At 39.5% G+C, this 25135-nt stretch overlaps 1 protein-coding gene across 3 annotated transcripts in view; it reads left to right on the top strand.

Annotated features, from left to right (window-relative positions):
* The window catches only part of hdac7a (histone deacetylase 7a), a 79542-nt gene that overhangs the window by 14406 nt on the left and 40001 nt on the right, over positions 1-25135 (top strand). The window contains exons 1-2 of one of the 3 annotated variants that reach the window (XM_057363361.1): positions 730-924; positions 2096-2164. In XM_057363361.1, coding sequence (XP_057219344.1) covers positions 903-924; positions 2096-2164 — 91 coding nt within the window. In that variant the 5' untranslated portion in view covers positions 730-902. Of the gene's footprint in view, positions 1-729; positions 925-2095; positions 2165-25135 lie in introns of those variants that run through there. The other 2 variants (XM_057363359.1, XM_057363360.1) reach the window with 2 other exon arrangements.

Consider the following 25135-nt stretch of genomic DNA (forward strand, 5'->3'; position numbering starts at 1 on the left):
TTCCACAAGCTGGGTAGGCCACTCAGTACGTTTTGATGAGAAGTGAGCGAGCGGGCCTCACAAAGGAAATCAGAAACCCACTGGAGACCGTCACTGTGTGTCCTGGTTTCTGAGAAACAGGTCAGGTAGTGGTTTCAGAGCGCGTGTGGCGCGTGAACGCTGGCCGGTTCTGTTTTACTCATAAAGACAGTAATGCATTTTAAATTATACATATATCTGTGCGATCGTGCACGGTTACATTTGACTAAAAAATCATATGAACTCTAAAGTCAACAACGAGAGTAATAATTTCTGCTAAATAGATTAGATTAAATGTTAGAAACTTCTTCAAATTTAGTTTTCAAATATTTGCACATGCCACTTTTCAAAGTCTTCATTTGTTGATTCTGTTAAGCAAAAAAAAGCAAGCCGTTTGCCCTTCCTGGCGAAAATGACAAACTTATTTCAGAGGAATGTTTATGCTTCTCAATGGGGTCAATAAATGGTTTGTTATTGCAGTGGTGGCAATTTAAATGACGAGTAGAGAACTTGTGAGTACACTAGAGTGCAGTGTGGATGTGTGTGACAGGATTGGCTGCTCCCTCAACCAATACAATAATAGAAGAGAAAACAATGCGGGTAGGCAGTCGAGCGACATCACGCGCTATTTTTGGTGGAGCCCGCCCACAATTCTATTTTCGTCCGCCTCGGGGGCGGGGCTTATCGAGATACTTGTAATAACTCACTTTCTCCTTCTCGCACCACTGCTGAACACCGCTGCTGCTCTTTTTAGTGGATGTCAGACTATTAACTCAGGATTAACACGAGATTTTACAGAGGAAGTATCTGAACATTAACATAAAACCGGAAGATTTCAAACGGCGTCTGCAGAAGGAATTACGAAGGGAATATCAACCTGTTGCATGCTTTTATCTTTCTCTGAAGGTACACAGCTGTATTTATTGCGGCATTTTATCATGTGTGTGCTGTTTTGCTTTATAAGGAAGTGTAGATTGGTTGACGTTGAGTGTGTGTGCGCCCAGCTTTAATGTTTTGCATGAATTTGGTATCGCTTGTTTTGAGACCGCTGGCTGTCAATCCCTGTTTTTGCGTGTTTGAAGTAGTAGTTGTCATTTTGAGACGTTTGTTATATCAAGCGTGACTTTCAACACTGATATTTACATGTGAGAAACTTCACATGTATGGACACGTTTACAGTATAAATTAAGGGGGGAATTAAGACAAACAAATACATTAAATAAGCAAAAGAAACAGCGTGTAAAGACTGACTCACATAGTTCTTGAGAGTTGTAAGTTAGTTCTCTCAGTTCTTGTAGTTCTCTGTACATTTACAGGAACCGACATTAATCGCATCCTATGAGTTTCAGTTTGTTAACTTAAATTGGACCTAAAATGGCCCAAAACTATTGTCTATTGTAGCATGTTTTCAGTGTTAATGTCTGTGTGATCCAATGTACGAGCTCGGACCAGTGTGCGCTTCTAAAAACTTACCATGGTAACGTTAACCCTCTCCGCCTATATATCATAGTTAGGCTCTATGTTATTTGACCTGTTGTTAAAATCAAAACGAACAAAGATATTTTCATCGTGTAAGAAGTTTTTGAAAGTTCTTTCATTGTTTGTTTTTTGTTTATTGTTATGATAGGGTGGCTCATATCAACTTAATTGTAGTATTCACAGTTATTTTTATCCCCTTACGAAAATTAACCATGTTTTTTATGTGGTACAAGTGTAGTAACCATGTTTTTTGGTACGTTGATTACTTTGGGCAAAACCATGGTTTTACTACAGTTACCATCGTTTACTATGTTTTTTTTACAAAAAACATGGTTTTCAAAACCATGGTTATTTTGTGATAACCATCGTTTTACTACAGTAACCATGTTTTTTTGTTTGTTTTAACTGTAGTAAAACCATGGTTTTTCAATTTTAACTGTAGTAAAACCATGGTTTTTCAATTTTAACTTTAGTAAAACCATGGTAAATTTTCGTAAGGGATCAACTAGGGTAACCATGGTGATTTTTAATAAGGGTGTGTGTGAAAGACAGGAAATGAAAGATCTGAGAAACAACCCCACTTCTTCTCATCCCACAGATGGAAGTTGTGCTGCCGGACTGATCGGAGAGTCAGATCGCAGGGACACTCACCGCTGGGGAGTGGCAGGTATGATTTACTTTTTTTTATTAGTTGACTCGTTTCCAATCTCTTGAAAGTGTGCTGTCAGTCTTTCACATCGCTGGGAGGACTTGATGTCACTCTTGACGTTTGATTTTGTTGAAATTTAACAGACACTGGACTGGAATAGCCACAATACATCTAGAAATGCTGATGAAATAAAATTTGGAATGGTCTCTCAATTGTTTCCGCGGCTGTATATAGGGCTGTCACAATCATGAAATAATTGTCTCATAACATAATCGCAATTATTTCAGATAACCGCAATTGTTGTGAATCCTTAAACAAGGGTGATCTGCAGTATCTGCAACATTTTACATCCACCGTCCTTGATCTGCACTCACTGTTACGTTCAAATGACATTTCTCCATCATTTGTGTTGGATCAGCTTTGTATTTTTTGTGTTGATTTGTTTTGTTTCTGGGATTCCAGACATGCTGCATCTACACACCAAGATCCTCATATTTAGTTTTAGTTTTCTTTTAAGGTCACTCTTTCACAACATTTTCACATTTCTAAAGGTAATGTTTTCTTCATTGAATAAATTAACTGTTATTAATCGTTATATTGTCAAAGCCTTAAAATAGACATTGACCATTAATCGGCATAATTGCAATTATTTAATAGACAATTAACCGTCAGCCAAATGTCATTATCGTGACAGCCCTAGCTGTATATTAAACTGAAGTATAAATGAAATATATGGTCCTGCCATATATGTGCCACCCAGTGCAAGTAGTGATACGTTTTGCCTTGGTTTTTAATAGTGTAATTGACGTTGTAAACGTTTAGTCTCTTGGGGCCACTGCATATAATTATTTGTAATTGTGAGCAAAAACTGTAAACCGAAGAAGCGATAGGAGTGTGGAGTCAAAATGTGCATTAGCATTGGTCTGGCAATGCTCATTTTTCAGACATGTTGGGCTTGTTGACAGTGAGGAATGGATGTGGCTCTTGCATGTCTTTAGATTGCATCAGTCGTAACAGACCTTGTTTGGAGTCTGATAGTGTCTGCTAGTAACTGTGTAACCTGCGCTCTACACTACACGGAGATTAAATGACTTGGCACTGCTTGACGTTTCATTGTCATATGAGGCTGACTAAGTCCCCACCGTTGACTCATTTGATGTGTTTTTATCCATAGTTTCAGAGCAGACTTGAATTTATACAGACTTGAATTAGTTTACATTAGGATCATTGAAGGAATGTAAAAGTGAAGCCTAAAATGGCTCCTATCTATTAATGATGAATTAATCAAGACTAATGATGGATTCGTTCAGAGATAAATGACTTTTTCACCCAACATTAAAATAATAAAAAAATTGGACGATGAGCACCCAAGCTACAAAAGAATGTCTAAACCGAATTTGCCATTTTCCAGGTTTTGTCTTTAATGTTTATACATTTTCTAGCACTCTTAAAAAAAAGGTGCTTCAAAAGGTTCTTTAATGCCATAGAAGAATCTGAAGAACCTTTCTGTTTCACAAAAAGTTCTTTGTGGCGAAAAAAGGTTCTTCAGATTATAAAAAGGTAAGAAAGAGATAAGACTGAAAGGTTCTTTGTGGAACCAAAAACGGTTCTTCTATGGCATCGCTGTGAAGAACCTTTTAAGCACCTTTATTTTTAAGGTGTGAAGATAAGCCATGTTATAGTTTTAAATCCATTAATAGTGTGGGTGACATTGCAAACAAAAGTAAACCTGTATGTTCACGAAATCAGCTGGGGTCGCATAGCTCGCAGCTCAGGTTGCGCACGCCGCAGCGAGTCGAACGTTCGCGGGAAAAACAACACGATGAGGTCATGGCCAGCAGTGCACGGATAAAGTTTCGTCCGTGCCGGCGAGAGGGATTCGACACCGCTTCTTCTCCTTTGTTCGGTTGTAACCGGGCCCTGTGGACCGCTTGTGAAGCCCGCTGATCATTCTCACGATACGATTTATGTGGCCCCTGCGACATCTGATGGTTTAAAAATGACAGAGGGTCTCACCATCGTCATAGTTTATAAAACACATTGAAATCGTATGTCTTCAGTAAGGAAACCACAGTTGATCTAGAAGGAATTGCTGTTTTTTTGCCAACAGTGGTTTTGACATGTCGGTACAACACCCTCTGACTTTAATGCGTCCTAATGGCTTGGAAATGATCTGAAGTCGTCTAATCATCATTCAATGTCATTTAGATCCATAAATCACTATTGAGTTTCAAGTTCTCTTTAAAGCCAGCAGTCTGTATCTTTAACAAAACCTGTATATGAATGAAGATATTTTGAGAAATGGCTCAGCGGTTTTGTGCCCATACAATGGAAGTCAATGGGATTCTTCTTGGTTACCAGCATTCTTCAAAATACTTCTCAGCTTTGTGTTTTGGAGAAGAAAGTAAGTCATACAGGTTTTGAATGACACGACGGTGAATAAATGATGAAAGAATTTTCATGACTTTCCCCTATATTCCTTAAGGCAACTGAACTTTTAACTGTACTTCACGGCCTAATGTTGGGATTTTGTGTCAGTTTCCTGGAATTGATTTACCTGTAGGGCAGCATAAAGGCACTGGATTATTTGTTAGCTGTCAGGAATGACAGGGCGACGTTCATTGTGAGGTATTTTTTGTGTTCGGGCGCAAGAGACAAGCCGACAATAGCGAGATTGTTTTTCGGGGAGCTGCAGTAAAGATCACATTTCCTGTTAGAGGCTGAAAGCAGGGTCAGCTGACACCAGCCTGCTTCACCGCTGTGACTGTCATCACCACTCAGAAGAAGAAAAAACGACACAACAGCTTCAGGGCATGAGTTAACTCTTAACTTGTACAAGCATCACTCACACGACCTGTGGTCAGACGGTAACCGTGTCAAAATCCATATGTTGATCAAGGTACTGAAACGAAAGCGTTTGGAAGATTCTTTGTAAATCAAAGCTTTCTGGTTGGTCCAGGATGTGATGCCGCTGGCTTCTGAAACATGTCTGATTTTAAGTGTGATTTTCAGTCTTTGTATTTGAGGTCCCTTGTACTGTGAAAGTTTCTCCTCCCAATTAAATATCTACTTTATTTCACAGTTGTCCCTGAACTGTGTTACTTACAAGTCATGTTAAGAGACAGTTCACCCCAGAATAAAAATTCTCCCCTCATTTATTCTCATTACACTCATTATTATCCTCACGTCATTCAAAACCCGTATATGACTGTTTCTTCTGTGAAACACGAAAGAAGATATTTCGAGGAATGTCGGGGTGGTTTTGTGTCTATACAATGGAAGTCAATGTGGGTCGATGTTGTTTGGTTATCAACATTCTTCAAAACATTTCTGCAGAGGAAAGAAAGAAATACAGGCTTGGAATGACATGACCCCTTTTTGGATCATCTGACTTGAATGGGGAACAGCAGGAGGAAAATACCATGAAAAAACATGTTAACGGGAAAATGAATCGAAACTGGAGCATTCATAAAGAATGTTGTACGCAAAACACGCATTTGACTTTTTGAGAGGTACAGATTTAACCAAGCGTCACTCAGAGGCCTACAAAGATGATAATTGACTATGTACCATTCATATGATATTTTTACCGTTTATGACATTTGCAAGTAGCACACGCTTTAGTTTCTCACGTGCATTCTTTCATTCACATGGGGTGAGCGTTGACTTGTATTGATTTATAATCATTTTCCCGGATGTCGAGCCCTGGTGATTAGTACAAATATACATACTTTTGTGTATATTGTTTACACACAATAGATAGCATACTGTATATACTCTACAGTACGAACCGTGCCGACTCCATCCAGTGTTTTGAAGTCGCTGGGAATGAACTAATCCCATTTTCCCAGAGCAACCCACGCCTGCCGGCTGTTTTTAGAAGCAAGTTCAGCTGAGGTCTACGAGGATCAGAACGCTGTGTTTGACCCCATGAATGTTTGGAGACAAGGAAGTGTTCGAACACAAAGGTGCTCATTTGTTAGAGTGTACAGGACAAAAAGAGCTCAGTGAGCCAGTGTGAGTCGCTCTCTCTGTATGCGTTTGGGGTTACGGGGAATGTTAATGTTCTCCCTCATTGTTGGAGGCTTGGACAGAAGTCCGTGAGGCTGCATATGTATGAGATGTGTTCCTGGCGAACGCTTTCCCAGAACGGTTGTTAAATGAAAAGAATTCATGAAAAGGGGATGGACAGTGGAGGGCTACGAGAAGGAAGGGAAATATGCTCAGAGAGGTGTCATTATGTGCATTTTTGTGTCCACTCGAGGGTTGCTGGAGTTCAAACGGCGAACTACACTGTCGAGTGGCACCGTTTTGAGTACGCTGTAAATTGCGTAAATTGGTAGTCGTAACCTCCAGGGTGTCCGGTTGTTATTATTGATTTACACAGAGAGCATAACTACTGTACTGTATATCACAGTTACATTTAATGTCCTGGACAAACGTACACATCCCAGAAAGGTACTCTATGAAGGTATGCCGGTTATCCAAACACGCTTGTTCTTGCATTGCTGCGGTGGTAACAAACGGACGTATTTTTTTGTACACATTTGACAAGTGGTTGGAAGGTGGGGTTTAATCTAGGAGTGCTTGGTGACCGAACAGGATATTCATTTCGGGGTGGAACGAGTTATTTGATGAAAGATTATAAAGACAATATTTTAACTTTGGAATAATATGCGTGTATTAAGAAAGTAAATAAATGCAGATTTCATGTTGACTTTGAGCTTTACGTGTTACTTTTTTACGTACTAACCAAGATTCTCTTTTTGGATGAAGGCACTTTAGACAACGTTCATGCAGTCACGCTTGCGTAATTACAAGCGGTTCACACACAGAATATGTCTGGCTATATATTGTTCTCCATTATTGAGGCACACCTTTCAAACCAGTACACATGCATAGATGTGACCTCACCCGAGGCACTCCTGCCCCTTCACCTTCGTCTTCTTTCAGACACATTCCATTCATTTTCATGTTAAGGCGGTCAGCCTTTCTGCTGATAAAATGCAGTTGCAGTCTCACACACAAAAACAAACACATGCACACACTCATGGTGACGTTTAGTAGCATCAGCTGACTAGTGTGACTTCACAATCTTCTTATAACTTCTCAGTCCACGGTAGTATGAAGACCACATGGTTTGCATGCAGTAAGTAGGTCAGCGGTCTGTTTGCTGTCATTTTATTGTGGTAACTGGAAAACAACTAGCAAGTTAGAGAATAGTTTAGTTATTAACTTCTTCCGTCAATGATCATGTGTGATTAGGGAAAATGTCAAATATGTGAAGCTTTTAGAGGTTTGCACATGTATCTCAATTGTTTCTCATTGACAGCAGCAAGATCAAATTGAGACTTCTAAGATGCTTCTCCTGAGAAATAGACCGCAGTCATCTTATCTATCACGTGTCTCTTCTAGATTTTCACAGGTGATCAATGTCTCAAACTTTGAGATTTGCCAAGACATCATTGTGTCAAAAATCAAACGTCGGGGATTGCAGTATTTTTAACATTTCTTCCAAGACATTGTCTTGGGCTGTGCTATTAGGTTGTATAGCTTTATTATTATCTTACTTTAATTCAGTTAATGTAGTTTGGCTTTATTCATCCTGTTCAGTATTTATTCACACTGTAAAAAATTAAGTGCTATTTTGTAAACATTAGTAAATGCATTAGCTAACAATAGCTAACAATTAACAATTTAGCCATTTTCAGCATTTATTAAGTCAATGCAGTTATTCATGTTAATTCATGGTGCATTAACTAATGTTAACAGCGACAGTGTTTGATTTGAATAATGTAGTAGTAAATGCTGAAATTAACATGAACTAACATTAATAAATGCTGTATTAGTATTGTTCGTTGTTAGTAAATGTTAGCTAATGCATTAACTAATTGTTAATGAATAGCACCTTAATGTAAAGTTTTACCAAAATGTAATTATTAAAGTGATTGTTCACCCACAACATTTACTCGCGCTCTTGTCATTTCATCCTTCATGACTTTCATACGCAGAACACAAAAGAAGATATTTTGAAGAAAGTTGGTAAGCGAACAGCACTGGACCCCATTCACTTCTACTGAATGGACACAAAATCAATTCAAGTAAATGGGTGCCAGTTAACAACATTCTTCAAAATATCTTGTTTTGTGTTCTGCGGAATAAAGAAAGTCATACTGGTTTAAAAGGACACGAGGGTGAATAAATGATGACAGAATTTTTATTTTGGGGCAAACTATCACTTTAAGTACAATCAACGTGGCTTAGAAGTCATTTGAGCTTTTTACATTACTTCAGCACATCAAAATAATTTAAGCAATTTCATATATTTGTTTAAGTTATATCAACTTAATTTTAAGTTATATTAACCCACCACTGGCTTAAGCTTAAAATAGAAAGTTGCAATGACTTAAAAAAATTATACTTAAAAATTCAAGGCAGCAAAGAATTGTTTTACAGTGATGTGGTTGTAGCATCACATCTTAACCTGAAGTTCGTACTTAAAAAGAAACAACTGAGATCTGTGCAATAAAGGAGTTTACACAAGGTGATGGATAGCGGGTCTGTCAAAATCTTAAATTTGACTGAAGTCTCCGGCCACAAGCTGCTTACATGTTTACCAGACTAATAACACACAATTTTGAATCTCAATTTGACGCAACGGCTCGTTGTTTCACATTTGTTTTGAGTTGGAGTTAATCTGAGTTAAATTACTTGTGGACTGGCCCAATCTCCCAGAATAACACGCTGTCAGAGTTAGAGTTAGAGCTCCACTTCTGCGAGTGAATAACAAACACTCCAAAAGTGTCCGAATACTCCATCCACTTTCCTTTTCACATACGTGCACACGCTTCACATGTTGCTGATGGGAATACACACGTCGTGTGTGTCTTCAGAAGCTCAAGTATTTGCTACCGGCTATAAATACACAAAACAGCACACACACGCGCGTATACACAAAGACGCGCGCTGGCTGCAGGAACGTCCCGAGCAGCTGCCGCGGAAGCAAGCGGTCTGAATAACTCAGACAGCTGTGGATTGTGCTGCAGCGCTCGAGACGGAGCGATAGTGAGAAAACACCAGAGAATGAATCTGAAGTCTGTTATTGTTTAAACTGAGCGGCAGTCTCAGATTCATTCGTTTAAAATTTTAGGAAATTACAAAGGAAAGGAAATTACAAATCAGGTCTCTTTAAAATCTCTTATGAAGTTAAATGTAACTCCATGCAGTCTTCTCAGAAGATATCTCAACAACATCTCAGGCTGTGCTCAGATTTGCCAAGACATCAAAAGTCCACAATGATAAGGCTGAAATGTCAATATACTGTAAACCTTTTTTATTAAGTTCTTCCAAAATATATACGCTATATCGCCTGCATTGATTTAATATGTTTCATATAATATAACCAGTTGCCTTAAAAGTCTTTTACTAATTTTTGTCCTACAACATTTTAAAATAAAAAATCTGGGACAAAGTTGCTTAAAAACGAACAAACAAACGATTCTTGAAACAAAAGGAAACTAAATCTGTGAAAGTTGTAATCTGTAACTTTGCCTCTATCACCATCTCTGTTTAAAACCCAAATCTTTATGTGGGTTGAAGTCGTATGATGTCCAAGTGACATTTTCTGCAAAATCATATCAGTGAGCTCAAATTATAAATCATTAGAAGACAGTTTTATACACTAATGTACTTGCTCAATAACGGATTTTTGTTTATTTTGACCTCCAAAAAGTTATGGATTGCAGCTTTAAGTTTATTGACTAAACCTATTGATGTTTTTGATATGTAATCATTAAGGTTTCATTTGACCTAAACCTAGTGTGCTTCCTTCCTAGGCAGTATTTTAAGGGATAATTGCTGCTTTTTTCCAAAAGGTTTGCAGCACGATTATGCTGTCTCAGTTATTTGGCAACCTCGCATGTATGCTTCACGGTGAGAGCAATCCCAGACTGCATCGCGATGAGATCAGTGTAAAAATGTTCATGTTGTATCCAATTTGTTGAATGCATTTTTATGCCTGTTCATGTATGCAAAGTTAGATCAGCAAGATAAACTTTCCTGTGTGCAACACACGCATTTGTGTGACTGCCACTGAGCGTTTCAATCGAGTCACTTGTGAGATTCAATCTCGCCTTAAAAGACAGCTGCTTTTTAAGCCAGTGCCTAGTAGTCTAGAGCATGTGTGTGCAGGACAGAGAGAGATAATAAACTGTAAAGGCATAAATTATGTCACAGCAGAATTCTCGGGGCGGGCAAAATGGGGAAATATCAGGACACAATGATAGATGGCAAGATTAAGAAAGTTAAGGCAGATGGTGAGATTAGTAGAGAGCGAGAGAGAGGGTGTATGCGAATGCGGTCAGATGAGTCTAAAATTGGAGATCCTGTCTTGCACAAGGTCGATTTAGAAACAGTAGAATTGAAAGAGGGAGGCCTATTTTGTGTGTTTACTCTATGTCCAAATGAAGTAAAAACAGTGAGAAAAATAAGAGTTCTGTAACATAAAAGAATTAAGGTCATAAAATCTTGCAGGCACTGTGACAACACTGAATCACATTTGAATCAGTAATAATTCAACTTCTTTTAACCAATGAAGGATTTTTCATCTGCACTAATATTTGTAGTTTACTAATAGAGTCTGTTAACTCTATTGTATAAAAGGTCAGATTGTCTTGGATCTATTGTGGCACACAGGATGCTTTTTGGAACATTCCTACCTCATGCTGGGATCACACGGTAGATCAAGTCTTTGTCACTAAAGCAACAAGTAAAAAAGGCGGACAAAATCCACCAAATGTACAGTAGTGGCCAAAAGTGACTTTCAAACTTTGGAAAATGGGTGTTTAATTGGTGCTTAAGTGAAATATTTTAAGGATGTATTGAACATGTTCTATGCGTGTCATGTAGTTTGAGTTTCTTTAGGTGTGAACTGAAGCTCAGCTTTGAAAAGAATTTAAGGAGGCAACAAAAACACATGCACAAAGCTTATTGAGTCACAACGAAGGAGTATGCCGCTAAAAAATAAGGGTTTAGTAATTGTTGTCAGTGTATGCTACATTTTGTTTTTACATATTCAATTAAAATCCATATTCCCTGACGTGCTGTAGTCCTGAGGTGCAATTAAAAGCGAATATTGTACAAATATGTCCTCTGGATATTAAAGGAACAAGAAAATGCTGTCGTCATTTACTGAACACAGAGAAAGATATTTGGAAGAATGCTTGTAACCAAACATTTCTTGGCCACCATTAGCCGGGTTTCCATCCAAAGTTGCGATTTTAGCTTATGCCCCAAATTAAAAATATCACATAAAACATTTGCAAATAAGCACAGTTTCCATCCAACTAGTCAACTGTCACTTCCTAATAAACTGGCACTAAACATCAGTAAGAAAAGTAAGTGAATCCACTGAATATAATAATTTTCGGTCACACTTCAGAATAGGGGGAAATTCCCGCTATTAACAAACCATTAACTAAGACTTTTTCCCCAATAAACTCTTAATTTGTTGCTTATTAATAGTTAGTAAGGTAGTTGTTAGGTTTAGGTATTATGTAGGATTAGGGATGTAGAGTATGGTCATGCAGAATATTTGCTTTATAAGTACTAATAAACAGTCAATATGCTAATAATAGGCATGCTAATAACAACTAGTTAATAGTGAGAATTGCCCCCTATACTGAAGTGTTACCTAATTTTCTCATATAATAATTACTTGCGCAAGCAGACGAAACACAATAAATGGTGGTTTTGTGGATGCCTGCTCTTTGGGAAAAGCTGTTGTGGGCGTTCTGGAAGGCAATTACAGAAATACTTTTTTGAAGGAATTTATTCCCATTATTCGCATTAACCCTTTTTCGTAAAAAAGAAAAACCACATCAAGCGAGTGTAAAATGTTTTTTTTTTTCACTCGTATCTGATGTCAAAATGCTTATAAATTCAAAATGCTCATGAAACTAGGGTGATGGGAACCTGGCTATTGACTACCATAGTAGGAAAAAATTATTTGTTCTGTTGAACACAAAAGCAGATATTTTGAAGAATGCAGAGAAGCAAATGGTTCTGGGGCACTTCCATTGTAATTTTTCCTACTATAGTAGTCAATGGTGTCCAAGAACTGTTTAGTTACAAGCATTCTTTCAAATATCTTTAACTGTGTTCATCAGAACAAAGAAATTTACACAGGTTTGGAACAACTCAAGGGTGAGTAAATGATGACAAATTCTTTGTTTTTTGGTGAACTATCGCTTTAAAGAGATATTTCGTGCAAAACTGTTTGGTTTGGCACATTCTTGTGTTCAACAGAACAAAGACATTTATACAGGTTTGGAACAACTTGATGGTGAGAGATTTTATTTGGGTAAACTATGCCTTTTAGTCTTACTTAAATTTGTATGCTAAAAACATTTTTACTGGTGGTTCTTGATTTTTGGACCCCACTGTATATCATGTTGACCGGAAAAGGCCTTCACATGCTTCATGCTTGATTAGTTTTTCCATCAAGTGACTGTTTTGGGTCTAAACCCTCAGGGCTAATCAGATGCTAGCCTACTTTAGCCATTAGTCAACTGTTTTTAATGGTCAGCTCTCATTCTCAACAGTTCACATTGTGGGTTTTTTGCGACATGTCAGACGGACAGAAATAGCACTGTCATTTGTCTGGTTTTGCTTAGTTGAAAAACAATGTTTGAAGCTTGGTTTCTGTGCTTGACATGGAGTGCATGCTTATGGAACAACATTAGCTGAAACATCATTGTACATCACCGCATCAATGTACAGTTAGCTCCATAAATATTTGTCTGGACGTTGTGAAGATGTTTTTCTTTATCATGGAGAGGATAATGTCATCATCCACCACTTTTATCTCATATGGACGCCCAGGATTGTTTTGTTTTCTCAGAATGTCCCAAATTGTTGATTTGGTCGCTCTTAATGTCCCTGGCATCTTTCTAGTGGATTTGTTGTGTTTTTGAAATCTAACTATGGTCTGTTTCACTTGCATGAAGATCCCCCTGAACCCCATGATGTGGGTTCACAGCAACAGCTTCCAAATGCAAACACCACACGTAGAATCAACTCCAGACCTTTAACACGCTTCATTTATCATTTATAAGTTGTTTTAAGTCACTGCGCTAGCACGCTAGTAAGTGTTTCAGCACTGCAACATGAACCGTTGCCCTCTACCTCAATAGAAACTGGCAGGAACAAAAATAGCTGCATACAAGAAGTCACGAACAGGAAACGAAGCCCAAGTCTGCAAACAGGAAGAGTGTCTCGCTCTTCTGTTGTACCGCTACGCTAGTAACCAACTCTTTCTCCTCACTCGCTCTCTTCCATGTACACATAAAGGTCTCTATGGCAACTGGCGGCACTAACTCAGCGCGTTTATGGGATAGCACCCGTGGCCCCGAACCGGCATGATGTTAAAAAAGTGCAAGACGCAAAAAAAAAACGGGTATTTCGTAAAAGAGGATGCTGATACTAACCAAAGGCAGCCACATGGGTGCAACACATTTGACTAATAATAGTTCAGAAGAAGAAAGAGAAAGAGAAAGAGAGAGAGAAGTGTTGCTTTAGAGCGCAGAATGGACTTCATCCCCTGGCTATTTATATAAAATTGCAGATTGTTTTTGAGGTAGGCATGACTTGAGCTGTAATCACCAATGTTTCCTCAGTCGAGCAGGAAACCAAACAATCCAGGCCATATCGCCGGTGCACACAGGGGAAACGGTGTGTGTGTGCGTGGCTAATTAAAATGGCTGAGGTCTCCTCTGTTGTTTATTAAACCTCCCCTTGTTCTCCTTGTTGGCCTCTGGGGTATGGGATTACTTTTGTGTCAATAAAAATGAACGCAAACTTTAAAAAAATGAACAGAAAATGTACAATGAGAAAGAAAAAAAAGACTTTGGTAATGAAAACAATAAACTCAATTGCAAGAATGTGACATGATTTTCAAATAAACTGCTATTTTTTCTTAAAAATTTTCCAAGTTTTGTTTTTGCAAATAATAGTTTTGAATTCGCTGCTAGATTTTTCATTTGCGCTTTCCGAGTTTTCGTTTTATGCTTCTCAAGTTTTTGTTCGCCTTTCTGGCACAAATCTCACGTGTGGGCGGGACATATGGCCACTTTACTCTCATTGGTTAGTGAGATTTTGAGCTCCCTGACCAGGAAGTCGATACTGAAGACTGTTTTAGTTGTTTTAGTGTTTGTACTTACTTACTTACTTTCTTAGTTTGTTAGTAATTAGCAGGGTTGCCAACTTTCACGCACTTAAAAGTAGGACACGCTTCCAGGCTCTATCACGCCGTAAGAACAAGCCAACGTCGAGTAAATACAGGATAGCTAGCCATATTCACATGCAACTTTACGTGGGTTTAGAGGCCGTCAAGACAGCAGTCTATAATTTATAATTACAATGATATGAGGAAAACGAGATGCCTAGTGAGTTTTGAGGAGATATACAATAAAGTGCTTCCAGTTCATATTTATAATTTATAGATTATAATCGTGGTGGCATTTTATGTATTGTTTCTATCTTCAAATGTTTGTTTATATTTTAAGAAGTCACTCTTCTGCTTTTCTTTGACCTGTTTTATGTAGGTGTGTGAATACATAATGAAATTGTTGTTTGCAAGAGGCAGACTAAATTAATAAAACATTCTAAAGGCCTCCAATTGTGTCACCTTATGAATTTGTTTTGTTGTAGCATTTAAAAAACATAAATGTCATTTGAATGTATTGGTACTGTTTTATGAGGTGTACTTTCTGTGAATGTAAAGAAAGGGGTATAATACTGTACATTCACCATGAGTTTAAAAAGAAAGATACAGTACTTGACTTATAAGTGGACTTAATTCTTTAAAAGGAGACTGTAAAGGACACAAGTCACCCTCAGGTAGATTTATGTAACCGAGATAATAAAATCGCTAAAAGTTTCTCTGTACAGTAACTATGCAGCAATGTTTTCATTTAGCACGTTCATTTCTCACAACCCAATAATCTGTAACATGTCTTTATTGGATGTTATAATGCAAGTTTAATAATCTTAATAGTCCATAAACTAATACCTGACAAAAAATATAAAGCACACAATGAACGAGCTAAGTAAAGACAGAATTGCTACTGTACAGGAATAAAACTTTTAGTGATTTTCTTGATTATCTGAATACATTCATTTATCTGAGGCTGAGGAGGACGATGATGAGGAAGACGCTTGGATCCACACCGCGCATGACTTACCAACTTCAAATACCAATTACTAGTATACTAACTAAATAAGAAAGTAGTTTTAAGTACAAACAATAAAGATAACAGCATGCAGACCGTTCTCTAAAATTCGTTGCACTGTATTGTGACTGTCTTCAGTATCGACTTCCTTGTCAGGGAGCTATCAATCAAAAACTCACTAGCCAATCAGTGTAAAGCGGCCATAAGTCCCGCCTTCACGTGAGATTTGTGCCAGAGAGGTGAACGAAAACTTGAGAAGCGTAAACGAAAACTCGAAAAGCGCAAATGAAAAATCTAGCAGCGAATTCAAAACTATTATTTGCAAAAATGAAACTTAGAAAATTGTTAAGAAAAATAGTAGTTTATTTGAAAATCAGGTCAAATTCTTGCAATTGAGTTTATTGTTTTCATAATCAAAGTGATCATTATCATTTTTATTGACACAAAAGTAATCCCATACTGGGGCCTCTGACACTTATTTAAAGCACTTGCAGTAGTTATTACACAAGCAGACAAAAACTAATAGGGCAAAAGAGAGATGTAGTCAACATACTGTAGATCAAATACCCAATTCAAACATTCCTAAAAAAGCAAATAAACTGTATTTATAAGAATGCATGTTCTGCATTCCACGCTTTTGTTAACTTTTGTTTGTTCAGAGATCTTTTTTTGTTCTTTTAAACAGGAAGCAACCGCACCTTTGCTTACATAGACAGCACTTTTAAAGGATCTAAAAATAGAAATTCTTTTCATCTTTTAGTCAACCTCATGTCATCCCAAACCTGTATGACTTCATTTTGACCTCACAACCCAAAAGAAGATATTTTGAAGAATGTTGGTAACCAAATAACCTGACCTCCATTGACTTCCTCCATTGTTGCATGAACTCAAAATATCTTCTTTTGTGTTCCAATAGTGAAAGAGTCATATCGTCGCTGTCCTTCCAAAACCTCTGTCCTTTTAAATGATTAAATGCTGTGCTGTCAAAGTTGACAAGCACTTTTTAATGCTTGTTTTTATTGGTTAGATATTTGCAAAACCCAGTGGCAAACTTAATAATAATGATTTATGTCAAAAAAATAAAAAGCTCAAAATATGGAGATACGAGGTTTCAACAGCAGCGATGTACATGTTTTGAACAACATGAGAGTGAATAAATGATGACAGATTTTTCATTTTAGGGTGAACCGTCTCTTTAAAGCAGTATACAGATAGGTCCTCCCAAAAGAGACTGTCCTTTCTATGATATCTTATTTTGGCCAAATTGTAAGACAGAATCACATATATTCTTTACAAGTAAATACGTTCCAAAAATCTGACTGAAAGAAACTGAGGACTATCTGCACCACAGTCGTCTCTCAAATATCCGTCTGACAGGACCTCAAGCATGAGTGATTCTGTGAATATTAATGAATCCTATTGGTTGGTCGATTGTTAATAGTTATTGTTATAGCTGAGTGAAACAGGAGACGGGCAGATATTTTGGTGATGTTTTGGGGCTCGTGTTCCTCTTGAATGTTTCAGTGGTGCCGTTTAGACCCATCGCACAGAGAACATGAGCAGTTTTGGAAACTTGTGTCAGGACAGTGTGGGAATATTATACTCGGAATGCATTATAGATCAGCCTGTGTTCCACACTCTTTTAGTGTGACCTCACACACACGCACATGCACTTGTTTACTTGGCTAAATGGGAAATATCATAGACTTCTATTGTTTAGCTACAGACAAAGTACCTAACAGATGCAGTCTTTGCATTTTTATAATCAAGTACAAAAGTACGAATGTTCCGCAGCTTCGCACACATGCACACGCCACAAACACTGAAGCACGCTGATGCTTTTGACAACTTCAACCACACACGCTGTGTCTTCACGCACAGTAAAAATAAACTCAGTGCCAAAACTCCCGCTCATTCAATAAACCATCTCTCCTAACATGGCGTTTTAGCACCTTTAGGGCGCTTGCCTAGAAAACAGGTTTGCGAACATACCAGAGTATGTATGTAAAGTTATGAGCCCTCTACTTCAAACATGTGAAGTATGTACAGTATAACCCCAAACACACACACATGCACTTGAACTGCATACAACTCTGCCCTGTTGAGCTGGATTAGAAACTTTCTTCCAAAGCGACTATCATGTTACCTTCATAGTCTCTCGTCCTGTCTCTCTCTCTCTAACCTGTTCTGTGTTTTCAGTCAGCTGGTCTATGGCTACACTAGCCAAGTATCTAGTGCTGGTTTAACCTTACTAGTTCAGTTGTAAATTTACTGTAGTCTATGAATCTGAGGAAGAAAAAATACGCTAGTACATGAATGCTAACCATAAGATAGCTACAAAAGATACATTTTCTTAGCAAGTTAAAAGTATAGCTAAACTGTCAACATATTCTTAGCTAGCTACTTGAATAGTAACACTTTTAGACATGTGGCGATATTCAATAACATGGTTATCGAGATAATTTGCACAATATTGTTGCCACGGGCAATTCAATGGCTTTTCCACCATCGCGCCGAACCGTTCTAAGTACGGTCTGAAACAGTTACAGTTATGTTTCCACGTGAGCCTGGTTCATGCTTATAGAATGCGTGCAGAGACGTTATAGCTCAGTCTCTTGTGTTACCAAGGCAACGTGTGATGCGTTTGTGTTTACGTACTAAAAATTTCCGTTATCAGCCCTGCGGTGGGAAATGAAACCATTTACGTATCGGCTGGCATGGATCGGTACGGAGTGGAACGATTAAGCAACGAGAACGATTTGGCAATGTGGTGAAAAGCGTTCATAGATAACCTATTATCACAATTGTTTACATTTTTCTGAAATCACAGTAGCTTACTTTCTATCAATAAGTCAAGATTTAGAATGCTTTAACGCAACCCTCGCTTAGGAAAAGCAATCATTTGTCACGGTCTGGCAGACAGAACCCAAATGCAGGCAGCAGTGAAGGGGTTAACACAACAAAGCTTTATTAAAAGAACAAAACAAAAGTCCCACGATGGGGGTAAACCAAGACAAGACTAATACTGTAAGTAATAAAACAACAAGAAACAAAACACTTCCCTCGATGGGGCAAAATAAAACTAAACAAAACACGACACAACGTCAAGGCAGGATAACATAAAACAACTACTCGTACAAACTATGACACGACTGAGAACAAGAACATCCAAGGGCAAGGTAATCCACAGGGAGAGCACGACACGCATACAAACACAAAGCACAACGAACGAGCACAGGACAAAGAAACAAGAGGGTATATATAGGGAACACAAACGAGGGATAACGACACAGGGCAGGTGTGGGTAATCAAACACTTAGGGAAGGATAATGAGGAAACGAGATGGCGGGAACAGAGACGAGACACTGGAATAACACATGAGAGGCATAAACATCTCATGGTCCTCCCACATAAAACCCAAGAACTCTGCCCCGATCCCACCACACGACTAGAATTTCATAAACAAGACGGTGGGACCGTGACAGAGCCCCCCCCTTAATGAACACCTCCAGGTGTTCACCAAGGGGTGACTAACAAGACCTGACAGACTGGACCAAAGACAAAAACCAGACAAACATGGTGAACAAGACAAGGGGCAGACATGACAACAAGACTACAGGACTGGGGTGGCATAACAAAAATAACAAACATGGGAGGGGGGGTGGGGCAAACAAGAGTTCATAGGGGGCAGTCCAAAAGGGTTGGGGGGAACAGTCCCAGTCCCCGGCTGCGCTCGAGGGCGCTGAGTCCTGGGGGACTTAGGAGGAGTCCCGGGGGGAACAGTCTTTGCCCTGGGAGTCTCCCAGGGCCGGCTGGACAGGGCTTGACGCCGGCTGGAAGGCCGGCTGGACAGGGCTTGACGCCGGCTGGAAGGCCGGCTGGACAGTGGCTTGACGCCGGCTGGAAGGCCGGCTGGACAGGGCTTGACGCCGGCTGGAAGGCCGGCTGGACAGGGCTTGACGCCGGCTGGAAGGCCGGCTGGACAGGGCTTGACGCCGGCTGGAAGGCCGGCTGGACAGGGCTTGACGCCGGCTGGATCGCCGGCTGGGACGCCGGCTGGATACCGGCTGGATCAGGCTGACGCCGGCTGGATCCCGGCTGGGACGCCGGCTGGATCGCCGGCTGGGACGCCGGCTGGATCGCCCGGTTGGACGCCGGCTGGGCCGCCGGCAACATGGACGACGCTGGATCACCGGACTGGACGCCGGCTGGATCACCGGACTGGACGCCGGCTGGATCACCGGACTGGACGCCGGCTGGATCACCGGACTGGACGCCGGCTGGATCACAAGACTGGACACAAGACTAGACACAAGACGACACAAGACTGGACACAAGACTAGACACAGGACTGGACACAAGACTGGACGCCGGTTGCACCGGACTGGACGCCGGTTGCACCGGACTGGACTCCGGTTGCACCGGACTGGATGCCGGCTGCACCGGACTGGATGCCGGCTGCACCGGACTGGATGCCGGCTGCACCGGACTGGATGCCGGCTGGATCACCGGACTGGATGCCGGCTGCACCGGACTGGATGCCGGCTGCACCGGACTGGATGCCGGCTGCATCGGCCGGGTAGGAGACCACGCTGCCCGCCGTTGCCTCTTCTTCTTGCGCCTAGCCACCCGGCTGGTGGTCGGGTGATGGAAGGAGGTATACGGCACGGCTGGCTCCGGCTGGGACTCCTCGGAGGTGGTTCCCCAGGACTCCCTCCTTCCTCGCCTACCTCGTAGGCTGACTGGTGGAGTGTCAGGGTTGAGAGAGAGCCACACGAACCCAGTAGGCAGCATGGGCACAGACGGTCCACCAGGCTCGCCTCCTCCTGCCGGCATTCGTCAGGGATCGAGACATGGACTATCTATATAGGGTTCCATTGCCGACAGAGGAGTATGTCTTCGGTAGGGGAGGAGGTGTGGCATGCCTAAAACCCCGATCTGCAGGGTCTGACCCTCCTGTATGGCGGCCAGCGGAGATGGGTGGTAGTGTCGTGTTGAGACCCTGGACTCCGGTCGGTTCATGACGTACCGCCACACGACATCGAAGTCCAGCGGTCTCAACGACCGCATCTCCGCCCGCGACAGGGGTCCCTGAGACCGGCGTTAAAAAGCACCGCCACCTCCTCCTCCCCGAAGACATCCTCCTCTGCGGCATCCAGGAACCTATATAGATAGTCCTCGATGTCATCGTTCCCCTGACGAATGCCGCAGAGGAGGCGAGCCTGGTGGGACCGTCTCGTGCCCATGCTGCCTACTGGGTTCGTGTGGGCTCGTTCGATTTGTCACGGTCTGGCAGACAGAACCCAAATGCAGGCAGCAGTGAAGGGGTTAACACAACAAAGCTTTATTAAAAGAACAAAACAAAAGGCCCACGATGGGGGTAAACCAAGACAAGACTAATACTGTAAGTAATAAAACAACAAGAAACAAAACACTTCCCTCGATGGGGCAAAATAAAACTAAACAAAACACGACACAACGTCAAGGCAGGATAACATAAAACAACTACTCGTACAAACTATGACACGACTGAGAACAAGAACATCCAAGGGCAAGGTAATCCACAGGGAGAGCACGACACGCATACAAACACAAAGCACAACGAACGAGCACAGGACAAAGAAACAAGAGGGTATATATATAGGGAACACAAACGAGGGATAACGACACAGGGCAGGTGTGGGTAATCAAACACTTAGGGAAGGATAATGAGGAAACGAGATGGCGGGAACAGAGACGAGACACTGGAATAACACATGAGAGGCATAAACATCTCATGGTCCTCCCACATAAAACCCAAGAACTCTGCCCCGATCCCACCACACGACTAGAATTTCATAAACAAGATGGTGGGACCGTGACATCATTATGATGAGAAGAATGCATATGTCAATTAACATGCTGATATTTTTAATGGAATCAATAAACGAATACTAACGATTGACATATTTGCTATTGAGTGAATATATGCGACTACTAAATGCACCAAGTTACAGTATGTGAGAGGCTGGATTTGCAACCGTGCATGTCCCGGCCGTTACCACAGCGATTAATATTTTAAGTGAATTACAATTTTTAAGTGTGTCACAATAAACAGAAGCCCTAACTTGAACAAACCAACTTCACTGATTGTATCTATTTACTATGTGTGTGTGTGTGTGTGTGTGCACAGAAATATTTATATATACAGTATGTCAATGTGAGTGTTCAATATGACTTTATGTCTTAATTCGGTAACCACCTGCATAATCTTACAGAACAAATTAACCACAGAAGTTCCACTATGCTTATATTTTCAAATGTATTGTATTCATCTTAAATTTATTGTATTCTGCATAACCTACCATTGACATTAATAGGGTTATATGAACATTTAAAGTTTTATTTTGGCAACAAGAAACAATTTAATTTCATAAACTAAATTTTTATGTTGAAGATCTGGCACAGCAGCAAAAAGCGAACACAACCTCATTTCACGTGAGGTATGCGTTTGGCCTCTCGGACAGGAGCTTTGTAAGATTCTTGCTCCAATCGTAGCTAAACGGGGCCTCTTGAGTTACTTTCTCAGGAGTGTCGGGTTTTCAAATCAGCTTCTTTCTCCTATACCCCCCAGCTCTCTCTGAACCCACACACACGCAGAGAAAGCTTTCATCTCCAGCATCTCTGAACATGATGGCCTGACAGAGGTCAGTACTGTGAGATTAGTGTAGACACAGGAATGCTCTTTTATCAGGCACAACATTATTAATGGAATATTCTGGATTAAAAAATTAAGCACACAATGCCTGCTGTTCCACAGAAAATAATCTTGCCTTTAAACTAATGAAAATGCACAATGATGTAAGAGCTGCTGTATCTAAAAATAGTTTCAGTACTTTGGTTGATAATCAAAATTGAAACATTTTTTAAGGTGTGTTTTGCTTTAAGTTTTACTGTTTCTTTATGAAGTTTAACATGCTGAATACAAAAATCACATCATTTTTTTTTTACCATTGACGGTACTCACAAAAAATTACAAAATATTTTCACACATTTATACATTTCTGTATTATTACTCGTACGCAGAAATGACAAGGTACTGACATAACACTGAGCTCAAAACAACAGTTTAACATAACAGTTACTAAAAATGATTCCAAAACTTCAGAAGTGTACATTTGATCATTTTTGTCTTTTATGACTAATACTGTCCTCACGAACCAAATTCCAGACGTTGTCACCCATCATCGCTTCATCACACTTTCCCTGTGCTACAGAAATTTCTAGAATTTTCTGATAATGACAACTGGAAAAAAAATTAAAAACAGTTTTTGTTTATTTGCAATATACCGACACTGGGTTTTTCCTGGCTCAAAATGAGGCGGAGGTGGTGCCATCCTGATCTTGTACACACATACGTAGGCCTACCGTACCTTTAAGTGGCTTAACCAAAGTGACTTTGAGTTTGACATATTAAAAGTTCTAATAAAATAAGATAAAAATGACAATTATTAAGTTATATAAAGTTATAAGTTATATATATTAAGTTATATATACTTTTATTCAACCAAACAGAAATGTTTTTTTTAATCAAATAAAGCATTTTTATCATTTCAACTAGCCCACAATAGCCAACTGAATTAACCAGTCTTTCTAAATGAGCAAATCTCAATCACATCTTGCATTCTCTGTGGTTCACTTTAAGTGATTCAAGGATCTCTTATATTCGCTAGTGACTGAAAAGTTCAATAGTTTAAATGAATCGGTTCAAATGAGTCATTCGTGTGCGAGTCGTTCTAAACGCAATGTGCGTTCATACTAGCGAACTCGCTGTGTACAGTATACACTGATTCAAAGATCCAACTGCACAGCTAAAGACATTACAATGATGTACGTCATGTTAATTTTAAAATTTTCAAGAAATTAAACGTACTTGGATGCAAAACAAACCGCCGTAAAACACAAGCTGGCTCTTGTTCTGCAACTCTTTTTAGCGCCTCAGTGTGCTGATAACGAAACAGCGCCTCCACTGTGGCGTAATGTCGCAACTGCAGTTACAAATTACAGTCTGTTAAATGCACGCAGCATTTCTTTTGGCGAGAGCCTGAGGCGGCACGACATTTGACGGAGGCGGCCGCCTCCAATTTCTCTATGCAGGAGAAACCCTGCCGACATATGGTAATTAATTATATAAGCTCAACATTTATTTGAACTAAATATACACTAAAACATTGATGCTACATAGAAAATAAATATTACTACAATAATTAACACCACAGAATTGTACAAGAACTATAAAAAGGTCGGGCGAAACATCAGTTTGTTATAAGTTCTGTCTTATACATTACCTTAATATTATTGCAACTTACTTAAAATCTTTTACTATTATCTACATTTTTCACATTTTGCCATCTATGATGTTGAAAAAACTCAAATTTGAGTACAGTAGATAATTCTAATTCATAACTAGGCTTTCCTTTGCTATTATTACACGGCTCGTTGGAATGCTTGATTCTGATTGGCCTGTTGCGATATTTGCAGGTTCGTTATTCCCAGATAACAACCTCTCAAAACACACGGTAACCCGGATGCAGCAAATCATTTTGACAGGTTTTTTTTGACAAATGAAATGTAAATATATCTTTTAATAACATATATGACATTATATTTACAAATGATTAAACCAAATTGCCTGTTCGTGACATTTGAATGTCGTTTCTTACCTTAAGACCGAAAGTAAACGGCTTTTCCTCGCGGAAGGTCTGCATTCGGTAAAAATGAGCTAATGAAATATTTCAAATTCACATTTCATGTCCGGCTGCCTGTACATTATCCCTTACATGAACTTAATGACACTCAAGTCCTCAGGAATTACTTGAGTAACACATAACCTGAAGTTTTTCTATAGAAAAGTAATCCCACCTCAAAAGCACCTCTTTACAGCTTTAACAAAATATCACTTTCACATTTCTGCTGTTAAATCCTCTAGACCTTTTGACCCGTTCACGTCAACATTATTTTCTGTGCTAAGCAACATTGCTTGATGTGGATGTTGTAACTTGTCGTAGTCCATAGACAGTTCATAGATCGTAAAGGTGAAGTGCATAATTTCAGTGACACTTAAACAGGATTTTTATCACTTATTTCTGATCAATATCAATATTCAAATACAGCCACTGATTTTAAAACTCAGAATTCATTGATAAATAGCGCTAGCAGACCTGGTGATTTATAGTCTGTAATCTGTTTGCTTTACTGTGAAGTATGTAAAATATGTGAATGAGACTGCTTTAAAACATAGCCGTGGTTGGGGGTTAATTGCACATTAACAACCCCAAAAAACAATTATATTCTGGTTAGTAACTGTTTTTTTATGCACAAAAGCTGTGTCTAAATTCGCTCCCTAATCCTAGTGCACTATATCGGGTGTCTGCCATTTTGTAGTGAACAAGACATTCCCTTAATTCATTCACTACTTTTTACACACAATGAATTCAGATTTTGAGTGTACATCCGATGTACACGCGTTCACTCACTATTTCCCATGATACAGCGTGAATCAACCTTCTGATTAAAATCAGCTGGAGTAGAGTGACCGTTAATGCCTGTTTATACATTTGTGTTTGTACTTGTTGACAGTAATTTTCTACTTTTTGAGATTAAACAGATTAAATGAATGTTATATACAGTAGTGTTTTATTTTAAATATATTAAATAATTTTATTAAACGTAATAAACGTATTAGTAAACAAATTTGGCAAACATTCATTTGTTCTATTTA

Source organism: Triplophysa rosa, linkage group LG21 (assembly GCF_024868665.1).
Source record: "Triplophysa rosa linkage group LG21, Trosa_1v2, whole genome shotgun sequence".
NCBI lineage: Eukaryota > Metazoa > Chordata > Actinopteri > Cypriniformes > Nemacheilidae > Triplophysa > Triplophysa rosa.